This window comes from Neophocaena asiaeorientalis, unplaced genomic scaffold (assembly GCF_003031525.2).
Source record: "Neophocaena asiaeorientalis asiaeorientalis breed wild unplaced genomic scaffold, Neophocaena_asiaeorientalis_V1.1 scaffold124, whole genome shotgun sequence".
NCBI lineage: Eukaryota > Metazoa > Chordata > Mammalia > Artiodactyla > Phocoenidae > Neophocaena > Neophocaena asiaeorientalis.
The window spans coordinates 2,358,962-2,379,707 of NW_020174135.1; the positions used below are offsets into that span (position 1 = coordinate 2,358,962).

The 20,746-nt window shown below is 45.5% G+C and overlaps 1 protein-coding gene across 9 annotated transcripts in view; it reads right to left on the minus strand.

The window, feature by feature from the left end:
- ZNF236 (zinc finger protein 236) overlaps positions 1-20,746 on the minus strand; it is a 105,145-nt gene that overhangs the window by 68,985 nt on the left and 15,414 nt on the right. For 8 of the 9 annotated variants that reach the window (XM_024754805.1, XM_024754812.1, XM_024754807.1 and 5 more), the window contains 6 exons: positions 12,096-12,274; positions 9,430-9,554; positions 8,956-9,128; positions 6,399-6,542; positions 3,443-3,646; positions 2,254-2,482 (listed from right to left, as the gene is read on the minus strand). In XM_024754805.1, coding sequence (XP_024610573.1) covers positions 2,254-2,482; positions 3,443-3,646; positions 6,399-6,542; positions 8,956-9,128; positions 9,430-9,554; positions 12,096-12,274 — 1,054 coding nt within the window. Of the gene's footprint in view, positions 1-2,253; positions 2,483-3,442; positions 3,647-6,398; positions 6,543-8,955; positions 9,129-9,429; positions 9,555-12,095; positions 12,275-20,746 lie in introns of those variants that run through there. The other variant, XM_024754810.1, reaches the window with a different exon arrangement.

The window sequence follows — 20,746 nt, forward strand, 5'->3', positions numbered from 1 at the left end:
CGGTGCTTTGTGACCACCTAGAGGGGTGGGATAGGGAGGGTGGGAGGGAGGGAGACGCAAGAGGGAAGAGATATGGGGACATATGTATATGTATAACGGATTCACTTTCTTATAAAGCAGAAACTAACACACCATTGTAAAGCAATTATACCCTAATAAAGATGTTAAAAAAAGAAAATAAAAAAAAAAGCTTCATAATGATTTAGACATCACAAGGTTTATGATAAGTATAAAAGCATTTGTTAAACGTTTAACCGATACACAAAATCCGTCTTAAAATAACAAAGCAAATTCTACTAAAAAGATTCCCTCTCACAAAACTGAATAAATCAAATAGTGACAGCTATAGATGGCAGAATACAACTGGAAATGTAATTAAGGCTAACTTTAAGCTGTTAAGAAAGTGTTACGACTTACGAGACAATAATAGTTTGCTCAGGGTCTTCTTAGGGTATCAGATGGTGTCAACTACTCCTGAAGAGGTATTTTCAGAAACAGTCATTACATTAAACGTATACTGGTCCCTATAAAGTTTTAATCAAGAGGAGTATCTTTATATAGAAACATGTCCCCATGATAATTTTCTCATCACAATATCAGAGAGATGGTTAAAACAAAAAAAGCTGGCTCCAACCTGTAGGAAGGATCACATTTAATCTAAAATTTACTAGAACTACATAAGCTTGCTAAGTGCTCTAAGTACTTCATTTATCCAAGTATTTCAAAAATTAATCTGCATAATCTTTACACTCGATGAACACAACACTCCACATTAAAACAACGTACAATAAGGTTAACTGCAGTTCCATTTTGAAATCTCCATCTAATAATGCTCAGTGCAAAAGAGAAAGCTGTTTCTAACACCTAAAGATATGGGACGGCCCAGGATGAAGCCTCCCTTCCTCGTTACTTTCAGGAAGCCAGGTCTGGCCTTTCTCTTGAAGACGTGTACGTTGCCTGCAGCCAGCCACATCAGAGCATGTTCATAGGCTCAGCATGACGACTAGCAGTTAACTCGTACAAAACGTTTCGCAAGACCTATGGGTTTCCATCAGTTTATCAGGGGCACATAGAGGAGACGTTCAAGACCGCACAACTAAACGTGTAACCTACAAGGCTATCATAGAGCTATTATTAAAAATATGTGGCAATGGCCCTTTATTTCCTTCTTGCCTCTCTAGATCCCAGGAAAACCCAGACAATAAACTGCTTAGAGTCCATCGTCCTATTTTTCACTTGGGGAGACGGGGCCAGACCCAAAGAAAAAGGAGAGTAGGGCCACAACGTTTTGTGGGTTGAGAAACGAGGATCTCACAATCGCACGTTAACAATGAGAAAATACATTCTCAGAAGTGTTAACAGAGATGACAGGGTTACTCCATGCTCTCCAGAAAGAAAGCACTTGCCCCCAAGACACCTGGGAGGGGCAGAGTAGTTATATTCACTGAGAAAATATTCTCAAAGGAACGCTTTTCCCAAAAGGCAGGAATCTATTTTCTTCAAGAAAGATGCATGAATGCGTGCTCCCATGCAATGAGCCATACTGAGCGCCGTGGGGTGTTCGGAAACGAAGGGACTGTATTCTAGCTGTCCACAAGTGACGTGAGGGGTCGCGGGGGTCCTAAACCTTCTAGTCTGCAGGACTGAGAGGGGTGAGACCTGTGCTCCTACGACGCGGCGCCATGATCTGGCCTCAAATGACCACCCGAGTCTGCACAGAGAACAGGAGAGGAGGGGGAGGAAGAAGACATTCACGATGCAGAATTAAGCCTGGGGAAACCCGCGCCATTCAGAAGACGTGAGAACGTTGAGAACAGCAGGAATCCAAGTTTACCATAACAGAAGCTTGCATCCAGGTGACCCGGGAGGGAAGACAGAAATGCACGCTGGGGCAGGCGGCAGAGGGCTTGTGGGCCGAGAAACGGAGCAGGTGCCGGAGCAGGTGCGGCAGGAAAGGGCCGAGGGTTTCGAGCGGAGGGGCTTTAGAAGCATCAGGCGGCGGCACTGGGGGACAAAGGGGCAGAGACTGGCGGGAAGGGCTGGAGGGAAGGAGGGGCCTGACGGCGGCGCGGGACAAGTCAGCAGGGGCCCTAATCACAGGGACGCCGGTACGATAAACAAATGCTATTAGGTAGACGCCGTCAGAGCCTTCAACAAACATACCGCCTTCAGAAGGAAAAAGGAGGGCGTGTTTCTTAAAAACCAGCAATAGGCCACCCAAAGTGTCTAAACCTTAAAGCATACTGAAATTACCAGGTAGAAACGGAGATTTCTTCTTTATTATCTTTTTTTCTTTTTTATCCAACTTCTCTGGGCTCTCCTGTTCTTCTTCCCGCTCTGCGGCCGTAGGGTCAGCTGGCTCCCTTGAAACGTTGGGAGCGTCTGGAGTCTGGCCCTGAGCGGCCGCGGTCTTGGCGTGGCTGGGGTCGCTGGGATGCGCTGCAACTGGAATTGAAGACAGCCCACTGTTTTCTAAGGCTTGCTGAGACAGAACAGAACTAGGAGGTTAGGAGGTACGATGCCCACACCTGCCCGCCAAAGTCAATTACAAAGACGCGACCAAGCTTGACCTACGGAACTCTGACTCCACCCCACTGGGCGTTAAGAGCTACATCGCCAGGCAGTCATCTCTGAGCGAAACGCCCAGCCCTTGGAGGCCGAAACATCCCTCCTGATGTCTGACATCTCATCTCCACCCAAAGTCTGGTGTGGCAAGCATTTACAGTTCTGAATTCAAGGGCACTGAAATTAATTCACTTGCCTTTTAGAAATTTTCTCTCAGACAACCCTAGCTGTCTGTAACACATTTAGGAATCACTCGTTGAAACTACAGCGGGGTCACCCTCACGACATCAGCCGTCATGACAACCTGAGATTCTTCACACCCCGGCCAACTTGTCACCACAGAGGTAGAGGGGAGAGGTTAGTGCTCACGTCAGTAAGTAAACAGAGGGACGGGAGAGAGAAGGCTGTCTCTGCTTGGGAATGAAGGCGGTGACTATGGAGCTGGGCGGGGAGGAAGACTCAGAAGAGCCCTCTGCCCTCCGCGCTCCAGCGCCACGGGAGCAGGGACGCTCACACACTGTCAGGACAGGCAGTGCTATCTCCAAGGAGCGCAGCGGGAAAGGAGGAAATATTCCCTACCCTCTGTCAACAAGGGTAGATACAAGGAAGTTCTGAAACGCCTATACTTTTCAAGAAAATTCACTTACAGAGAAAAAATTATAGTTTTAAACTTTTTATTTATCGAGTGATAAATCATTTCAAATACTGCACTGTCCATAAGTACTCAAACAAGCATATTTTGTTTCAATACAGTTCTTCAATGACGACACATTTTGCATGAAGACCCCCTTCCTTTGACAAGACCTGCATATTGCGTTGTCAGTGCTGACGCCCAGCCCCTGACAAACACAGACAGGAGGAGGCGAGTGTGGCTCACCTGTAGGATGTCCTGGCTGACCCCCACCGTGATGCTCAGCTGCTGGCCGGCCTGAGGCGGCTGGCTGCACCCCGCAGGCCCCGGCTCCGACAGCTCCAGCAGCTGCTGGATGACATCGGCCACCGCCTGGGAACTCTGCTGACTCGGAGCAGACGTGACCTGGGCTTCCGCCTGCTGAAGAGGTAAGGTCTGAAACAGCGTGGCCTGAAACACAGCAACGTTTCGTTAAAAATATAAACAATTACGTTAATTTGTACACCAATTTTTTTTGAAAGGAAATAAACAGGCATATCCCCTTTATGAGCATTAAAATCCCAAAATTAGTATCCCAAACATGAATTTTTTTTTAACATCTTTTTTGGAGTATAATTGCTTTACAATGGTGTGTTAGTTTCTGCTTTATAACAAAGTGAGTCAGCTATACCTATCCAAACGTAAATTTTAAATAAAATGCCTCACTGATTTTTAAGTTAGACACAAAACTGGCCCTTAAAAAAATGTATTCAATGAATTTTTTCTACTACAATTCAAGTCTTGTAAGTGGCGGTAGAGACTATTGCTTCAAGATGGGGGTGAAGCACGCAAGCCTCATCTCCCTCTTAGTCCGTTAAAATGAAGGAGTAAAAGAGTGACAAAATATAGAAAATAAGCAAGAGATCACTGTGGTTTAAAATTTTTCTTTTAATTCCCGAAAAATAGGGGCATTGGAGGAATAAATGCTCTGTAAAGCTACAGCCAAGAACTTGTGAAGAGAGAGCTGATCTGATTCCTCAGAAACCCGGGAATGTGAAACGCATACACAGAAGACGGTAGGGGCAGAGAACTACCCTGCGCGATGCTGGAATGGTGGATGACAGGGCATTATACGCTGGCCCAAACCGACGGAACATGCTCCACCGAGAGTGAACCTTAACATAAACTGTGGACTTTAGTTAATAATAATACACTAGTACTCATCCATCAATTGTAACAAGTGGACCACACCAATGCAAGGTGTAACAAGGGGGGTAATAACTTATGTGAGTTGCTGGAGAGGAGTCTACAGGAGTTTTCTGTACTTTCCGCTCACTTTTACTATTAACCTAAAACTGCTCCAAAAAATAAAGTCTATTAATTAAAATACTTATCACTGACAATGAATCCCGTCTTCCTCCATAGAAAAGATGGCAATTAGGCACTTACCTTCAGGCAAAAAAATGGGGGATTGCCTCTAAAAGAGATAAAAATGAAAAAACTATTTGGGGAGAGCTAGGGCACCTTTTGTGGCCCTTAGTTCCCCAGATTAAACAAAAAATCGTTTACATTCTGCCACCAGGGACCCCAATTTTAAGAGCTGGTTCCCTGGCCAATTATAGGTAACCCTGGAGTTCAACCAGCTCTGTTCACACATAAAAAGTTCAGAGGCGGGTTTCCTGATGCTCCCCTTCTTAAATGCAGGCAACCAAGAACTATAAGACATCTGAAAGAAGAAGGAGTGGGGAGATGCACAAGAGAGACAATTCAATGACTAGAAGAGAACTTTTAAGAGAAAATGCTGATTAGATTTCAAAGGAAAGTACATCAAACCAGAAAAGAGTATCTTCAAAAAGAAACAATCAGATCACAAGGAAAGATCTCAGAAATTAAAAACCTTACTAGCTTAAAAAAAATTCAAGGAAAGAATTACAAGATAAAGTTGAAAAAACCCTCCAAAGTAAAGCACAAAGGTCAAGATTTAGAAAATGGGAGAGGCAAAATGAGACAGTGTTCAGAGGGCTGGACACTGACCCCCAGACAGTCCTGAGAAACAGTACGTATAACCTGACACAGAGCGCTCTTGCACACGCAGATGAGGGTAAAAGGTGGCGTGGATCACAGGTTTCCAAACCCCTATACTACATTTTCAGTTTTTTACTGAGACTATAAATTTTAAAAATGATTTGTATTATCATTCCAGATAAGTCACTACATCTACATATTTGATTCGCATACTGCCAAAGGAAATGAATATTTGCTTGATTTATACACTGAAAATTTTATTTAAAAAATACTCAGTCCAAAATAGAATTTAAGACATAATTATTAGACTCTAACTATTCTCCAGTTTTAGAGCTTCTTTACAACATCCTCCCTGATCAAGAGTAAGCTGAGGAATCGTCCTAAGCTGCAAGTGTTGTGAGAAAAGAAAAGAAAAAGTAAACACTGACGGTGAGCCTCGTGCTTGGGAGCTAAATACGAACTAGGCCCATTTTCTGGTTTGGTAGGAGGCAGCTGCTGACTTAACACAGACTATCGGCTGACGGCACTCACGAGCTACTTCAACACTCCCGAGACTTGTACGTCCAAAGTCTCTGTTGTTGGTTAGGACACCAAACTCTATGCTTAGATGCTGCCGTTTATGATCACTTGGGAGGGTAGTAGAAGTAGCAGATCAAGGCTGAGCTATGAAAGCCTACAAAAAAGGAGTAAAAGGGGGTGTGTTTGGGGGTCATACAATTTTAAATACATGTACTGAAAAATACAACTGAGTTTCCCAAAAGTCCAAGGTCTCAGGAAAAAGTATCACTGTCACAGTAGACCTGGAGAAATATTACTTTAAAGAGAGACGTGATTCTTAAAGTATAACATAAGGATAAAGAATATTCAATAATAATCATCAATAACACTGACCATAGGAATTACAATTTCATAAATTAATGACTACATGATTACATTTTGTCTTATTTCTAACCGGTTCAGATGACAGTCCATAAATCAGAATCACGTAATATTAATCTAAAGTTTTTAAAAATTTGATTTCCTTTCACTCATTAAACAAACAAATAAAAGTAGCACCATACTTCCATGTAGGAAACTTCCATAGCATCTTTACGGTACTAAATTGCTATTCTAAACAATATTCAATTTTCAAGGTCGTAATTAAGATGACAGATTTTGGTAAAAGAACACCTGCTATCAACCAGCTTACTAAGCTTACCGTTAAAACGTGAGCAGTCTCTCCAGCACTTGTTGAATTCTGTGGCCCACCCATATGCATCTTGCTGATATGAGTGTTCAGGCTACCTAAACTTTTAAATACACAACTACATTCTGTACAATTATAGGTAGGGCCATTCTTGACCTTAAAAAAGAAAAAAGAAGTTTTTACAATTGTTAGCTTAAAATATTTAAATTATGGCATATCATAATTTATCATTCAATTAAAATGACAGAAATAATCTAACCCTTTATCATACCTTTTCTTATAAGTTAGGTAGGTCTAGAATCAATGACCCAACTCTTTAATCAATATTGCCAGAATGAGATTAATTGAAATTTCAGTCTTTTCTATAAATCAGAACTGGCAGAACCGGTTAAGTGAAAAATCACAGTTTTCAGTTATTGTGCGCTAGTAAAAAAAATGTCTGACATGTTCTCAACTTCTTAAACAGTCAAGCACAGCGTGCGATAACGAAGGCCAGACAGTTAGATATAATTGTACTCTGAGCCTTGAACATACAGGTCAGGATGGATGGCCACGCAATGTATACATTTTCCATCACCAAGTCCAATCGTCCACGGCAGTGACTACTTCTTTTTGTTTGTTTTTTTTAATAGTGACTACTTTTTAACACTATGACAGAGCCAAGAGTGGACTACAGGGCAGTAGCAGGGACAGGGCCACCCAGGCACAGAGGAAGCACCTACAGTATCCTCTCTGCACTACTCAACAAGCCCAGCCGGCTCTGAACTTGGCTAAGACCTCCACTCCACCTAGCACCTTGCCAAGAATGAACTTTACGGCTTTCGACTCATCACAGGATTAGATAATGTTACAAGCAATCTTTAGAGGTTGCTCCTGTCCCACCGCAGGTCCCAGGGTGTCCCCAGGCTGGGGGCAGGCGAGTCCCCGGCCTTCCCTGAAAGGGTTTCCTAGAGCTGGGAGCACCAACGAGGACGCCCTGGGACTGTTCTCAGGGGCCATTTTCCAGTTGCTGTGCATTTAAACACACTGTTACTCCTCAGCGACCTTTACACAGAGGGAGCTCCACGAGAGTCACTTCCACAGCCCACATTTGTTCCTCTTAGATCGGAAGGTAACCTCACGAGTACGTACATGCTCCTCCTAGTGTCTCTGGGTCTTAGATAATAAAACCTAGTCTTTAAAAGCAACTTCACTGCATATGAGATTCTCAGTCTCTTTACAAACTATATGAAGTATGTAGGGTTTTCTTCATTTTAGTGTTACTTAAGGATTTACTCCAAGGAAAAAATTAAAAGATATACATATGCTTTTAGGAATGTGATGCTTTTCATCCTCCAAAGTATTGTAGTTATATAAAATAAATGATCCATGATAAAAGTATTTGTGTTGCTTAAGTATTTCTTCATAACCTACAGTTAGACTAAATAAGACACCAAATCATGACAACTAACAAGAGCAAAGGTGGGGACTTCCCTGGTGGTCCAGTGGCTAAGAATCCGCCTTCCAATGCACGGGACACGGGTTCAATCCCTGGTCATGGAACTAAGATCCCACATGCCGCATGGCCACTGAGCCCGCACGCCGCACCTAGAGAGAGGCCCACAGGCCACCAGAGAGAAGCCTGCGCGCCACAACAAAGAGCCCAATGCAGCCAAAAATAAATAAATAGTTAAAAAAATAATAATAAGAGCAAAGTTGAACCAATTTAAGAGAAATACTTCCAGAGTTTGCAAATCAGTATTACTTGGAGACAACAAAAAAATTAGAAACATCAGTTTGGCTGAAATAGTTAGCTAACATGCAGTGTGGAGGGAAATACACCGACCAGGGCTCTGTTTGATAGAAAATGTGAATGGGCCCATATGCAAGGTCAGCAATACTGGCACCAGACAAATACTTTCTCCTCAATTTCATTTGTCTCTCAGTTTCTTACACTTGGAAGTGTCTGTTTCAGGTTCACTAAAGGGATGACATAGGTTAGCATTCAGATTGACGGACCACAACTAAGAATGGTATTATGATTATTTCCAAACATTTATTCATCAAAGGTATAATACTGTTGGTAAAAAGACAAAAAATAGTATTTTATATTTCCCCCATGTATAATAAGCCAGAAAGGTTCAAATGTGTGCATATATATGTGTGTCTGTGTATATGTGTATGTATGTGTGTATATGTGTGTATGTCTTGTGTGTGTATATATGTGTGTGTCTGCGTGTATGTGTGTATGTCTGTGTGTGTTATTGTGGCCTCTCCCGTTGCGGAGCACAGGCTCCGGACGCGCAGGCTCAGCGGCCACGGCTCACGGGCCCAGCCACTCCGCGGCACGTGGGATCTTCCCGGACCGGGGCACGAACCCGTGTCCCCTGCATCGGCAGGCGGACTCTCAACCACTGCGCCACCAGGGAAGCCCACATATATGTATTTTTTTAAACAGGGTCTGCTCTGCACAAATTCTTCGTCTACATTTAAAATGGAGAATTTCTCAGGTTCACTCTTAAGAGCCATCCGTGCAGCCTGCGACGTACTGCACACCTGTGAGGACCACACCCCCAAGTGTGACGCTTACCTCTGAGTGAACTCTCTGCACGTGTGACTGGAGATTCCCTTTCTGAGAAAAAGCGGCAGGACAAAAGGCACAGGCGTGCGGTTTTTCACCTGTATGCTTAATCATGTGAGTTTGCAGCGCCCCCTTCTGGTTAAAAGCTTTTCCACATTCGCTACATTTAAATGGTCTTTCACCTAGAGAGGGAGAAAAATGATCAAAACATCATTCCACACGGTGCCAGCATCTGATAGATTAAAAGAAAATACTTAAGTTACCCACACTCAAGACCCCGAACCTACCCCTCCAGACAGAACGTTCCCCTGTGGCCGCAGACTCACACATCTCACTACCTACTCAAAATCTCACAAGTAACACCAAGGTTATCAGCAAACTACGGAAAAGGCAAGATTTAAGTTCAGGTCTAGCTGGCTCTAAAGCACCTTTGCTTCCCTCAAGGTCGCACGGGAAATCACCCAAAGTAAACGTATCTCGTACCTGTGTGTATCCTAATATGCCGAGTTAACTGGCTTGGCTTTTGGAACGTCTTCCCACAGTGTGGGCATGAATACGTGAATCCACTCCTGTCAATGTTCCGATTATAAGACCTTGTACTTGACACCCTAGTATAAGTAGAGGGAAAATACCCAGTGAGTCGAATCCCTTGTGCCACCACTTCCAAATCGAAATCCTACGGGAAAGGTTAGGCCCACTGGCCACCAGAATGTGCTCTAATGAGGAATCAATCACATATAAGTGTGTAGGACACACACACACATCCATGTATTAGTTTTGTGTATCAATATCATGAAACTCATTGTTTTGGTCGGGGAGGAGGAGAGTCGGAATGTCTCTTCTAGATAAAGCTTTCCCTGTGATGATGAAACACAGACCTGTGCAGGTGTGGTTTCTACGTCGACACAAGTGTGGGCTGCCTGCTCCAGGCTCCTCCTAGACGCTGATGATCTCCAACAACTCGGACCCCTCCTCTGCGCAGCAGCCCTGGGCACCTAACTCTGTAGCTGACATCCCCTGAAGGCTCCTGGGCGCCTCAAACCTAGTCAGTCCCAAATGAAGCCCTGTTAATTCTCAGCCTGCTCCTTTCCACAACAGGAGACGGCAGCTCCCAGCTGTGAAGTTTAAACCTTAGAAGTTACACTGGATTCTTCCTTCTCCCTCACCCCTGACTTCAAGTCCATCTCCAGAAGCTGCTGGTCTCACCCCAAAACACCTCCAAAGAAGCTCCCGTCTCTCCACCCTGCAGCCACCAGCGTGGCCTGAGAGGAGCACCGCCATTCTGTGGCCCCGATCCATGGGTCTCCCTGCTTCAACCTCACCCACACAGCAGCCAGGCTGCGGCCTGAAGGCTGGGCAGCCAGATCCGTGGGCCAAACCCTCCCAGGTTTTCCCGTGGCCCCTGGGGTAACACCTGCATTCCCGGATGGGCTCAGCACCCTCCAGCTCCGAGACCCGGCCGCCTCACACTCAGCCCCGTGAGCTCCACTCCACCCCGCAGCCGGCTCCCATCACACCGGCCTCCCCCTGCGGCTCAGACTGTGGCAACTGCCCCTCTCCCCGCCCACCAGGCCCAGAATGCCCCCCAGACCTGCAGGGCCATCTCCCCCTGCTCCTCACCTGGGTCCCACTTCAAACGGCCATCCTAAGAAAGGCCTACATCAGACAGGTGCCTCAGCAACTGCCCATCCCTGGAGCGTCACCCCAGGTGAATCCAATCCTACTTCCTTCTCAACACGCCCACTGCCTGAAGCCTGCACCGGCTAATCCGATTGCTTGGCCGCTGTCTGTCTCCCCTGCTAAACGGCAGCTCCGCGAGAGGGAGGCAGCCTGCCCAGCCCCCGGAAGGCCCAGGGGCCGGCGCGCTCTAGTGAGCGGTGACCACGTACGCACCTTCAGTTGCCTCTCCAAGACCTTCGGGGACAATCAAAAGAGCCTGTGCTAGAACATCATCACAATAAAAATCTAGTGTGATAGGACACATGCGTTACGTTTTGGGAGTTTAAAAATCGCCGAAATAACAAAGCATCAGGTGGGAACCACATTAGTCAACAACCAGCCATATGAAGGGAGTGGGAAAGACAGGAGAACTTTGATCATATGGAGATGTTCAGTCCACGCTTCCAAAACACAATGCCAAAGAGAATACATAAATACTACAAAGCATTCAGGCACTTTACAAACTTTATTAACTGGTGTGGGACCTTTTGCTGTGGTGGTGCTTGTTATTAAACAGTACAGATAGCTCCTAAATACTGGAGCTTGGAAGGGTGGCAAGTTAAACTGATGATACTGTCATTAAAAAGTTAATCGATACGGGCTTTTATAGTTTGCTGTAGAGATCAGCTCAACGAGTGTGACCACTGATCACCACCATTGGCTAACTTAGCACAAAGGGCCAGGAACAACTCTGCATTTCATATCACTAAGAGAAGGAAATAGCAGTAAAAAAATATATAATCAGGAATACGTCAAATACAAAATTTCGAAGCCATGTTAAGTTTTACTAGGAATAAATGTATATACGTATGTAAACACAGGCGTGGTTGCGAATATTATGAGCACTAAAGCCAGACTACTAGGGTTCAAATCCCTAACACTTGACTTATGGCTGTAAAACCTTGGGAAAGTTACTTGGTCTCTCTAGTCTACCTTTTCTCATCTGCAAAATGGGGACATAAAAGTATCAGGTCTGAAGGGTTGTTTGTAATGATAAAGTGAAGTTTTACTTATATATTTATATACACACTAAGCACAGTAACTATTTAAACATGTAAGTTCTAAATAGGTAGTATAAATAAACCAATTCAGTAAAAAGGGTGCCAATGTGGCCTTTGTGAATCCACTCTACACACCTTGTTACCTGCCCATAAAAATGTATTGCCAACAATACTCTGTTCTACACCTTTTAACATTATACTATAGCTAAAAACGTCTATCCGCACAGTCTGACACTTAAATTTTCGACCTTTCCTGTCCTACTGTAGACACAACACATAACACATGCTACAAAAGACATCCCGACACCACATGAGATGAGTTGCCCTGTTCTTGCTTCTAAAGCAGCCAAGATGTGTAACCAGTCATAGCAAAGCACGCCCATTTTTAAGGTACCGTATAATTTTTTTAGCCCACGAAAAGGCTCACACCTAATCTTATAATGCGTCTTCATGTGCTCCCTCAGCTGTGATGACGTCTCGAACTCCTTCCTGCAGGCCTTGCAGGCGTGAGTCCGGCTCGCAGCCAGCTCCTGGCGGTGCTCCTCCATGTGGATGGCCAGCTGGCTCTGCAGGGTGAACTCATCCCCACACTCAGAGCAGATGAGGTTCTGCAAAGGCAAAGACCGCCTGTGAGCAGAGCAAACACTTCAGAGCCATCACCTCTTGAAAGAACTCATACTGTAAATGGCTGATACACAAAGGATGCTTTCCTCTGGAACAAACACTATTTCACCTCTCAACAAATATATCATCATGTCCAAATATGAACATATAAAAATGATTTCTTTCCTGATAGAAACATAGGGAGAAGGATGAGAGAACAATACAATTTCTGAGCAAAGCGAATTGTTTCAAACTGGCTGCTGGGTAAACGGCATTTTGTCCATCTCTGCTGTGAAAACTTTAAAGAGAAGCAGAATGACTTCAATACCACAAAAGCGTCAGGAAAGAATTTAAATTAAGGTGACAGTTTAATAGACTACCTTAAAACAAAATGACAGCTGGTAAATTTTTAAATGGAAACACCTATCATTCTTTCAATCTGGTTTACGGGTAGTCGATTACGAGAGGTCCGCGACTCTGTCCGGAAGTGCCTGGCTGAGCACCCGAACAGAGCTATGGCATAAGTATAAAATACACACAGGATTTCAAAGACTTACTGAAAAAAAAAAAAGGAAGAATGTAAAATAGCTCAACTTTTAACATTTGAATTAGAATATTTTGGATATATTTTCATAAATATATTAAAATAAAATATATTTCATCTGTTTTCTTTTTAACTTTTGGAAATAGAGCCACTATAAATTTTAAATTACTCAAATGTCAATGAGGATAGCACCGGTCCAGATGTTCTGGAGTTGGGCCTTGGTTCACGTGAAGGCTGCCGGTCACCAGCGGTGTGTATCTGGGGGTGTTGACCGCTCAAAGTCTGTGAAACAGTGGTGACAGCAATGCCTGCCCTCACAGGGTTGTTATAAAGTTAAGTACAACGGTGCATGTAAGATGCTGAACGGTGCCTGGCACAGAGGAAGTACTCAGTAATGAACTGTTGACTCAGTACAAAGTTCAATGAGTTTACTCATGTGACCTTCTATAATACAATTATTTATTTAAATGATCCAAACATGGAGAAGAATGAGTGTAACCTGTCAATGAGAATAAACTATTATTTCCAAACAACGAAATATATAGCTATTTCTTCCCATCAGACTTTCTTCTAATTACTCCACCTGACAGTCTCGTAAATGCATAGAAACAGCATTAACACGAGGTTGTTCACTGATACTACTCAGAGCATCCTTTGCAGAAAAGACAAGGATGAATGGAATACTTTGAGCAATCCAATAATGACGCCAACTTAAGTAACTTTAAATTAGTGTTACTATATAATAATTTAAGGAAATAATGAACTGTCTTGTTAGTATCTTGCTGATAATAAAGGAATTTCTTTCTTGGGAACTGTCAAAAATTTAAAAACCACCTAACAAAATTTGCTGCCTATCTTGAGTGTAGCACTGGGGGCATCCACACCCTGAATCTGTACAGCAAGGTATTCTCCTTTCACTAATGACTTACAATCACGAGATAAACCCTGACTTGTTACCCTCCCACCCGCACCCTGACTCTTTCATTGCTTTGGCTCAGACCCACCCTCTTTTCAGGTACTTTTTCACCAAATGAGCAGGTTAGTATATTTCAGGAGACATCTACATGGATATTACTCAGAAACTGATCAGAATTTTCTGAGTGGAAACTCTGGTTTATGTACAATTTGCTCATACGGCGAAAGCAGGATCAAGTACATGCTGGGCCACAACCGAAACAGGCCTCGTGATGGAAGGTTTCGTGCTGCCGCTGTGTTACACCCAGCCAGACCCAGGAGCCAGGATGGGCCTCCCTCCCTGCCCAGGACCTGGCACCTCGAGCATGTCTTAGTGGGGAGTGCGAGGCCTGTGCGCAGCTGGCGGACGTCCACTTTACTGCGTTCCCCGCAGTCGGAGCTCCCAGCAGGCCCTCTAGGCAGAGGCAGTGGCTAGTGCCTGCCCCAGAAGCAGGTGGTCCTGGGGGAATTCCAGTGACCGCTAAGTGGCCAGCAGATCATCCAGGGAAACATATGGCATTCTTATCAGCCCCCATCTGGCTGAAGATATAATAATTTTTAAAAGTCAGAGTATAAAATACGATAAATACTAACCAACCGCCTTTAGGCTACTCACCCCGTAACGCTTGCCCTTCCCGCCTCCCCTCCCCCGGGTCCACCCACGACCTTTCTCTGCACCCCCGTTCCCTCTCTCAGAGCCCCCAGGCTCCAATGCCCCAGTGCTGTCCTTGCTCCTGCCCGGGCTTTCTCAGCAGCCATTCTTCCTTTCCTACAGGAGTCTGCCTCAAGATGGCGCTCAGTGCAGGAGAGAAACCTTAGCCCACTCCACAGGGCACGGCCCTCCTCTGAGCCCCAGCAGCACTGGTTTCCATCACCGTCCCCTGGGCTCATCTCTTGGCCGGTGTCACCCTGTTCAGAGGCAGGCCCAGCTGGGGAGTGGAGGGCCACCTCACAGGGCCCCTCTGCCCTGTGAGGGGGGCGGGAAGCCCCGTGCAGACCGGTCCATCCCGCATCACCTGGCTGAGTCTTGGTGCTGCCGGTGGAGAGACGACACAGGCGGGGAATCGGAACACGCCCTGCTTCTGCCCAGCAGAGGATGGAAGGCCGGCTTCTAGCCGGGCTCTCTAACACCATCGAGGGGAGGGGGCGGCGATCTGGGTGCCACCTCCTTCCGCCAGGAGACGGATGCAAGATTAGCTCCCTACTGAATCCCGGGGGTCAGGGGAGCAGAGGGCCATCTGCTTGCAGGGGACTGCAGGAGAGCAGGCTGGCGTAGACGATCGCTCTCCTCCCAGCCCCGCCGAGCTCTTCAGTGGGTATTTGGCTGGAATAGGGTTGGCAGCGTCAACAAGATTTTCTCTTGTGAGACCACCTTCTTCCCAGTTTGGGCTGTTGGCAACCAATCTTCTGGCGTGTTTTCATCTACGCCTGCCGGCAGAAGGCTGCAGGCTCTTCCAGCACCCTGCCCAGGTGTACAGCAGGCAAAAAAGCAGCTCAGGGGACTCGCTGCCACACGTTCCTCAAGTCCTGAAAGCCCTCAGCTGCCCGCCTCCTTCTCCCCACCCTCAGGAGCCTCTAGATCTCTCGGCTGTGTGATTTCTATGTATTTTCAGTTGTAAGAGGGGCACAAAGGGTCTACTTCATCTTAGCTGGATTCTTATCGGTTAATTTTAAGTGCAACTAAAGGTAAGGAATTGTTCCTGTGGTCGATACTAATATACCACATTCAAATCAATTAACTAAGAAATGAAAACATACAAAATAGGCAAAAGTAGCTAAAATGCATTATTTAACATACATGGACAAGACTGATAATTGTGTTCCAGTATCTATTCTTCTTCTATACAACGATGGGTTTCTTAGCTGAGCACACGGCTGTGTGCCGACCTTCCTGACACTAACCACCCTGTGTGGCGACTGTGCCCCTTCCGCTCGACGGGATGGCAGCAGGCTGACGCTCCGCCCACCTCTGGATCTGGCCTTCCCACGGCAGACGCGCCACCTCCCTCCCTCCCCTACTGCCTCCGCTGTAAGCCACGTGGTACAAGAAACACTCACAGAGAGCAGAGCACGTGGGGTCCCGGACTACCTCGGCCACCCCACCAGCTCTGTACTGTACGACACCAGACTGTTAGGTGAGAGAGGAAAACTCCCAACCTGCACCCGAACACAACCCTTTTTTTAAAAAAGAGCACCCGATTTTTTACATATCGCCAACACATTTTCCATCAGAAATAAGCACTGCAAACCTTTCTTGTTGTCGTTGTTCTGCTCATGTGAAACCGCTGGTCCTGACTTCCTGTTCGGCATGGGGTTACTAAGGTCAAGTTACTGAATGTCACTTCTCAGCTTCCAGAGCCTTGTCCCCAGCAGCACAGTGGCGCAAGGGCAAGAAGATAAAGCATTTTCACGGTTTCCATCCCCAGCTTCAAACCAGTTACACAAAAGCCTCCCTTCTGACTATTCCAGCCCTGTTCCTCTCCTGTGATTATTTACTGATCTAAGAGAGAATCTGTTATATTCCAAGAGAGAAAATAGAAGACAGGTTAGTAGTAATAGAAATGAAAGTCAAGTGGTTTCAGAAAATACACGCTTCTCAAAGGCCTTTTGGGGAAAAAAAAACTGGGCGTCAGAAACTATGAACTGTTTACGCTCCTACAACAGTGAAAGACAAAGACAGCTGGAGCTTCACCACTGCAGCAAGGATGCAGATGAGACCAGGCTGCCCACGCTGCCATCACAGCTGCTGCGCATGACGGGGCTGCCACCTCAGGAGACGACGTCACAGCAACGAGAAACCGACACAAGGAAACGGGGTAAAGGCAGACATCAGAGACTGTGAGCTCCACTTGGGGGACAGTGTGGAAAAGAATCTGGACAAAGGGTGTGGAAGAGAAAACAGAATGCAGGGAAGGTTTTGAAAATAATGTATAAAAACCTAAGAGTGTCTGGAAATGATGAATTACCGTTATTTCTCTTTCCAGTCATGGAGGAGGTAGAGAAAATTTTTAAAGGTGTATGAAGAAGCATTAGGATGGAGCACAGCAGTTTGGCTGGCCTGCATCGGTGGTGTGCGGCTGGCAGAGGTGCGGGGCCCCGGCTCAGGGGCACACCCGCCCTATGCCATCACCCCCAGGGCTGGGTCCACCCGGGGCGCCAGGACGGTCGGAACGGCTTCAATCATCTGCCCCCACCCCACCCGCCGCAGTGAGCCCCCTTGAGGATTGACGCACGCGTGCGCGCGCGCACACACACACACCAGGCTTCACCACCTTGCTGATGCGGCCTAGACCGCATGTTACATCGTTTCAACCCTCTGCCAACAAGTGACTCATTCGCTATCCCGTCACACACGCTTCGTAAACCAGAACCTTGATGCGAACAACCATCTGACCTCCTACCGGGCTGAAGGGCACTGTGAAGAGGCCACGCACTCCCCTCCCACCCAACACACACAGATCCATTCGCAGCCACGACCCCTGTATTACGTGTAACACAACCCACGTATCTGTCCCTGGTCAGGCTCTGCTCCCACTTCCCAAAAGCAGGCCTCCCACACCCATGCCTCTCTCCACCACCGCATTCTTCTGTGAAGACAAGGCAACGTCTCCATTTCACAGAGAAAAATGAGGCTCTGCAGCCCCAATCCAGCCCGAGAGGGAGGCGGCAGTGACCATAACAGACTCGAAGGGGCCAAGGGACAGCAGACGCCCTCAAGGGAAGACACACGACCCTCGACAACCGTCCCACGTCACACGGACGACTGGCTCAATACCGTTCAGTTTCAATGACATCGTAACGTCGTGAAGCTGGCTTTCAGTAGTTGCTGTGGTTAAAAAGCAGGGAATGAGTGAAAATCAATGTGAAACAGGAAATTGCAGGGTTTAAAAAGCTACGAAGTACCTAATTTACATACGGTAGTTTTTCAAATGGCTACTAAGTTACTTAAGACATAAATACTTACTGGACCTCTTAGATTTAACTGCTTCAGAAAAAGAACTCTTAGCGTTTGGCTCAGTGGAAAACTTGCTGAGACACAGAGACTACGGAAGCTGCAAACCGAGAAAGGGAAAGCTGCCCTAAGCCAGCAGGAAGGGCCTGGACTCCCACTGTCACACCTGCATCCCCTGTCCACCCGAACCTGTCCTCACGCTTTTCTTCTAGGGTCAAAGGCAGAGGTATCTCTTCTGCTCACAACTCCCTTCTCCACCTACTCTCATAGGAAGTCAGTCCTTGCCCCTCCCGATGGAGACGTCTGAAGATGGATGATTAGAGCAACGTTAAATTCTTGAGCGTGGTAACTGTTTTGTGATAATGAGGAAAAGCGTCTTTGTTTTTAGGGGATACAACTGAAGTATTTAGAGGTGCAGTAGTAACATGACGCCTGCAACTATTTCAAAATTGTTCGAAAATTTGAGGGGTGTGATCTGGTTTACTTTAAAACCCCCCATGTACTAGGTGAAAACAAAACCAAACCAAAAATCTCATCACCTAATTATTATTTGTAGATGAGGTTGTACACCTGAAAACTCAGAGAATCTGGTAGAACAGCAGGCTACAAAACCAATATACAAAAATGCACTGCTTTCCTATAGACAGATAACAAATAATACATATTTGAAAGAGCCATTACATGGTATTTTTTTTAAAAAAAAAGGAACAAATTTAAATAATGTGCTGAACCCATCTGAACAAAACATTACTGAATATCTTGACAATAAAGATTCAATATTTTAAACATGTTCAATTCTCCCCTTTAACAATCTAAGAATTTAATGCAATCAAAATTAAAATACCAATTAATTTTTAATTAGGCAAAATTCTAAAGTCCACATTAATAATAAACCAGAAAAGTAAAATAAGAAACATACAAACATTTGTTTATCATTACAAAGAGAAATACAGCAAAATCACACTGAAAACCAAGACCGTGGTCCCAGGAATGGGGCAGGGTTACAGAAAGGAGCCAGTCTCCTGAGTGCCCCTCGTTTGTTTCTTTTTGACCGCTACTACTTACTACCCTAATGTTCAAAGACTACCTCCCCGGCCCTCAATCCCTACTCTGCCTGCATGGGGCTGTCTCTGGTCTTACGAGCCCGACCCTAATTGAGGGCAGTAAACTGAGGGCCGCAGATGGTAAGAATGGGAAGGGGGCCTAAAAGAGAAAGCCAACGAATGCAACAACCCTGTACTGACCTCCGATCCGAAACGCGCTTCACGTACAGTGGTTTGGGCCAAGCAACTGTGCAACGACTTCCAGTGTTAACACAGGACCACCGAGCACACGAGGGGAGGGGCGTGCGCACTGCTGGGAGCCCCGCCCCGCCGTGGAGGAAGGGACACACAACCAGGAACTGGGGGGCAGGTGGGCGCCCTGTACAGAGGGGCTGGGGTCGGAGGAATGAGTGTGAACTCAGGATTTCTGAAATACAGGTGCGCCCTACACCTTGTGGACCTGCAATAGAAGACACGGTGGGATTTTAAAAAATGGTGATTGTACACTTGGGAAGCATTTCTAAGCCAATCGTAAGAGCCAGAACCCGTCAATGAGTAGACTGCTCACTGCAGCTACGCACAAAGGGCAGAAACAACCTGCGCGGAGACCTGCTGGTCACGACGCGGGTGTACACAATGCACACAGTGTGACACCATGCGGCTGCTGCAACAACACCTAAGACAGAGCCAACTGAAGAAAAAGCACAGAATACTGCTACTGCGTGGTATTCCCGGGGATGCAGAGACGTGTACACGCACGGAAAGCCCCTGCGAGGATGCAGAAGAGACTGCTGTGCAGGCAGCTCCTGGGAGGAGGACTGAACGTCGGGCTGATGGAGACTTAAGTCTCACTCTCTAACCCTTTCTCTGCTGTCTGAGTCTCACTGTGTGAACTTATTCCAAAATTAAACACGTTCTGCCTTTTAAAACGAAAACAATGGCCATTTCTGGACAGCGCTACAGCTGAGTGAGACAGGCAGGCCTGCAGTCTGCAGGAGAAGGTATAAAGCAGCATGTGCTCTCGAAAACATAACGTGGCATTCTATAAAGAACTTGAAAAAGCCTTGTTAACTCAGTAAATCCAACTCTAGGAATCTATCCTAATGAAACGATTAAAGATGCATGCAAAGATGTATTATTTATAATACTGAAAAAGTATAAACAACTTAAAGGTTAAATAATAAAGGAAATGGTAAAAATATCATGATGCTATATCCAGATGCTGAAGACGTTAATAAAGCAATTTAAAATAGTGACATGGGGAAAACACTCATGATTCAGTAAGTGAAAGAGGAAAAGATGCATTCACAATGTATGAAAGGAAAAGAGCGGGTTACAAAACAGTATGTATTTGCACTAAAAAAACTATCCTTAAGTATATAAACTATTACGGGAAGTATATGTCTAGCTAAAAAAAAAAAAAAAAAAAAGATTTCAGGAAGAATATTTCTAACTAAAAAAAAAAAAAAAAAAAAAGCCTGAAAGACTACACAGCTGACCCTTGAACAACACCAGGGTCTGGAGCGCCGACCCCGCGCGGTTGAAAATCCGAGCATAACCTCAGGGCGGCCCTCCACGTCCACGGCTCCCCACCCTTGGAGTCAGCCAACTCCGCACCATGTAGTACTGTCATACACACTGACTGAAAAACTCCACGTTGAAGTGGACCCGCACAGTTCAGACCCGCATTGTTCAAAGGTCAGCTGCATATGCGTTCTCTCCCACTGGTGTGATGACTGGTTCTTTTACATTGCTTTTGTTAATCTTTAGTTTCTAACTTTTTCCAAAATAAACATGTATTACTTATACAATAAGATTTTAAAAGATAAAAATACATTATTTTATATAAAAAATTAAAGACATAAAAAGAGGGCACAAACCGATATACAAAGTATAATAAACTCAATTTTCAGGATGCAAATTTTATATATGCAACTTAAACGCTGTATGCTTTTCTGTCTCTGGAGGAAACTATACCAAATAG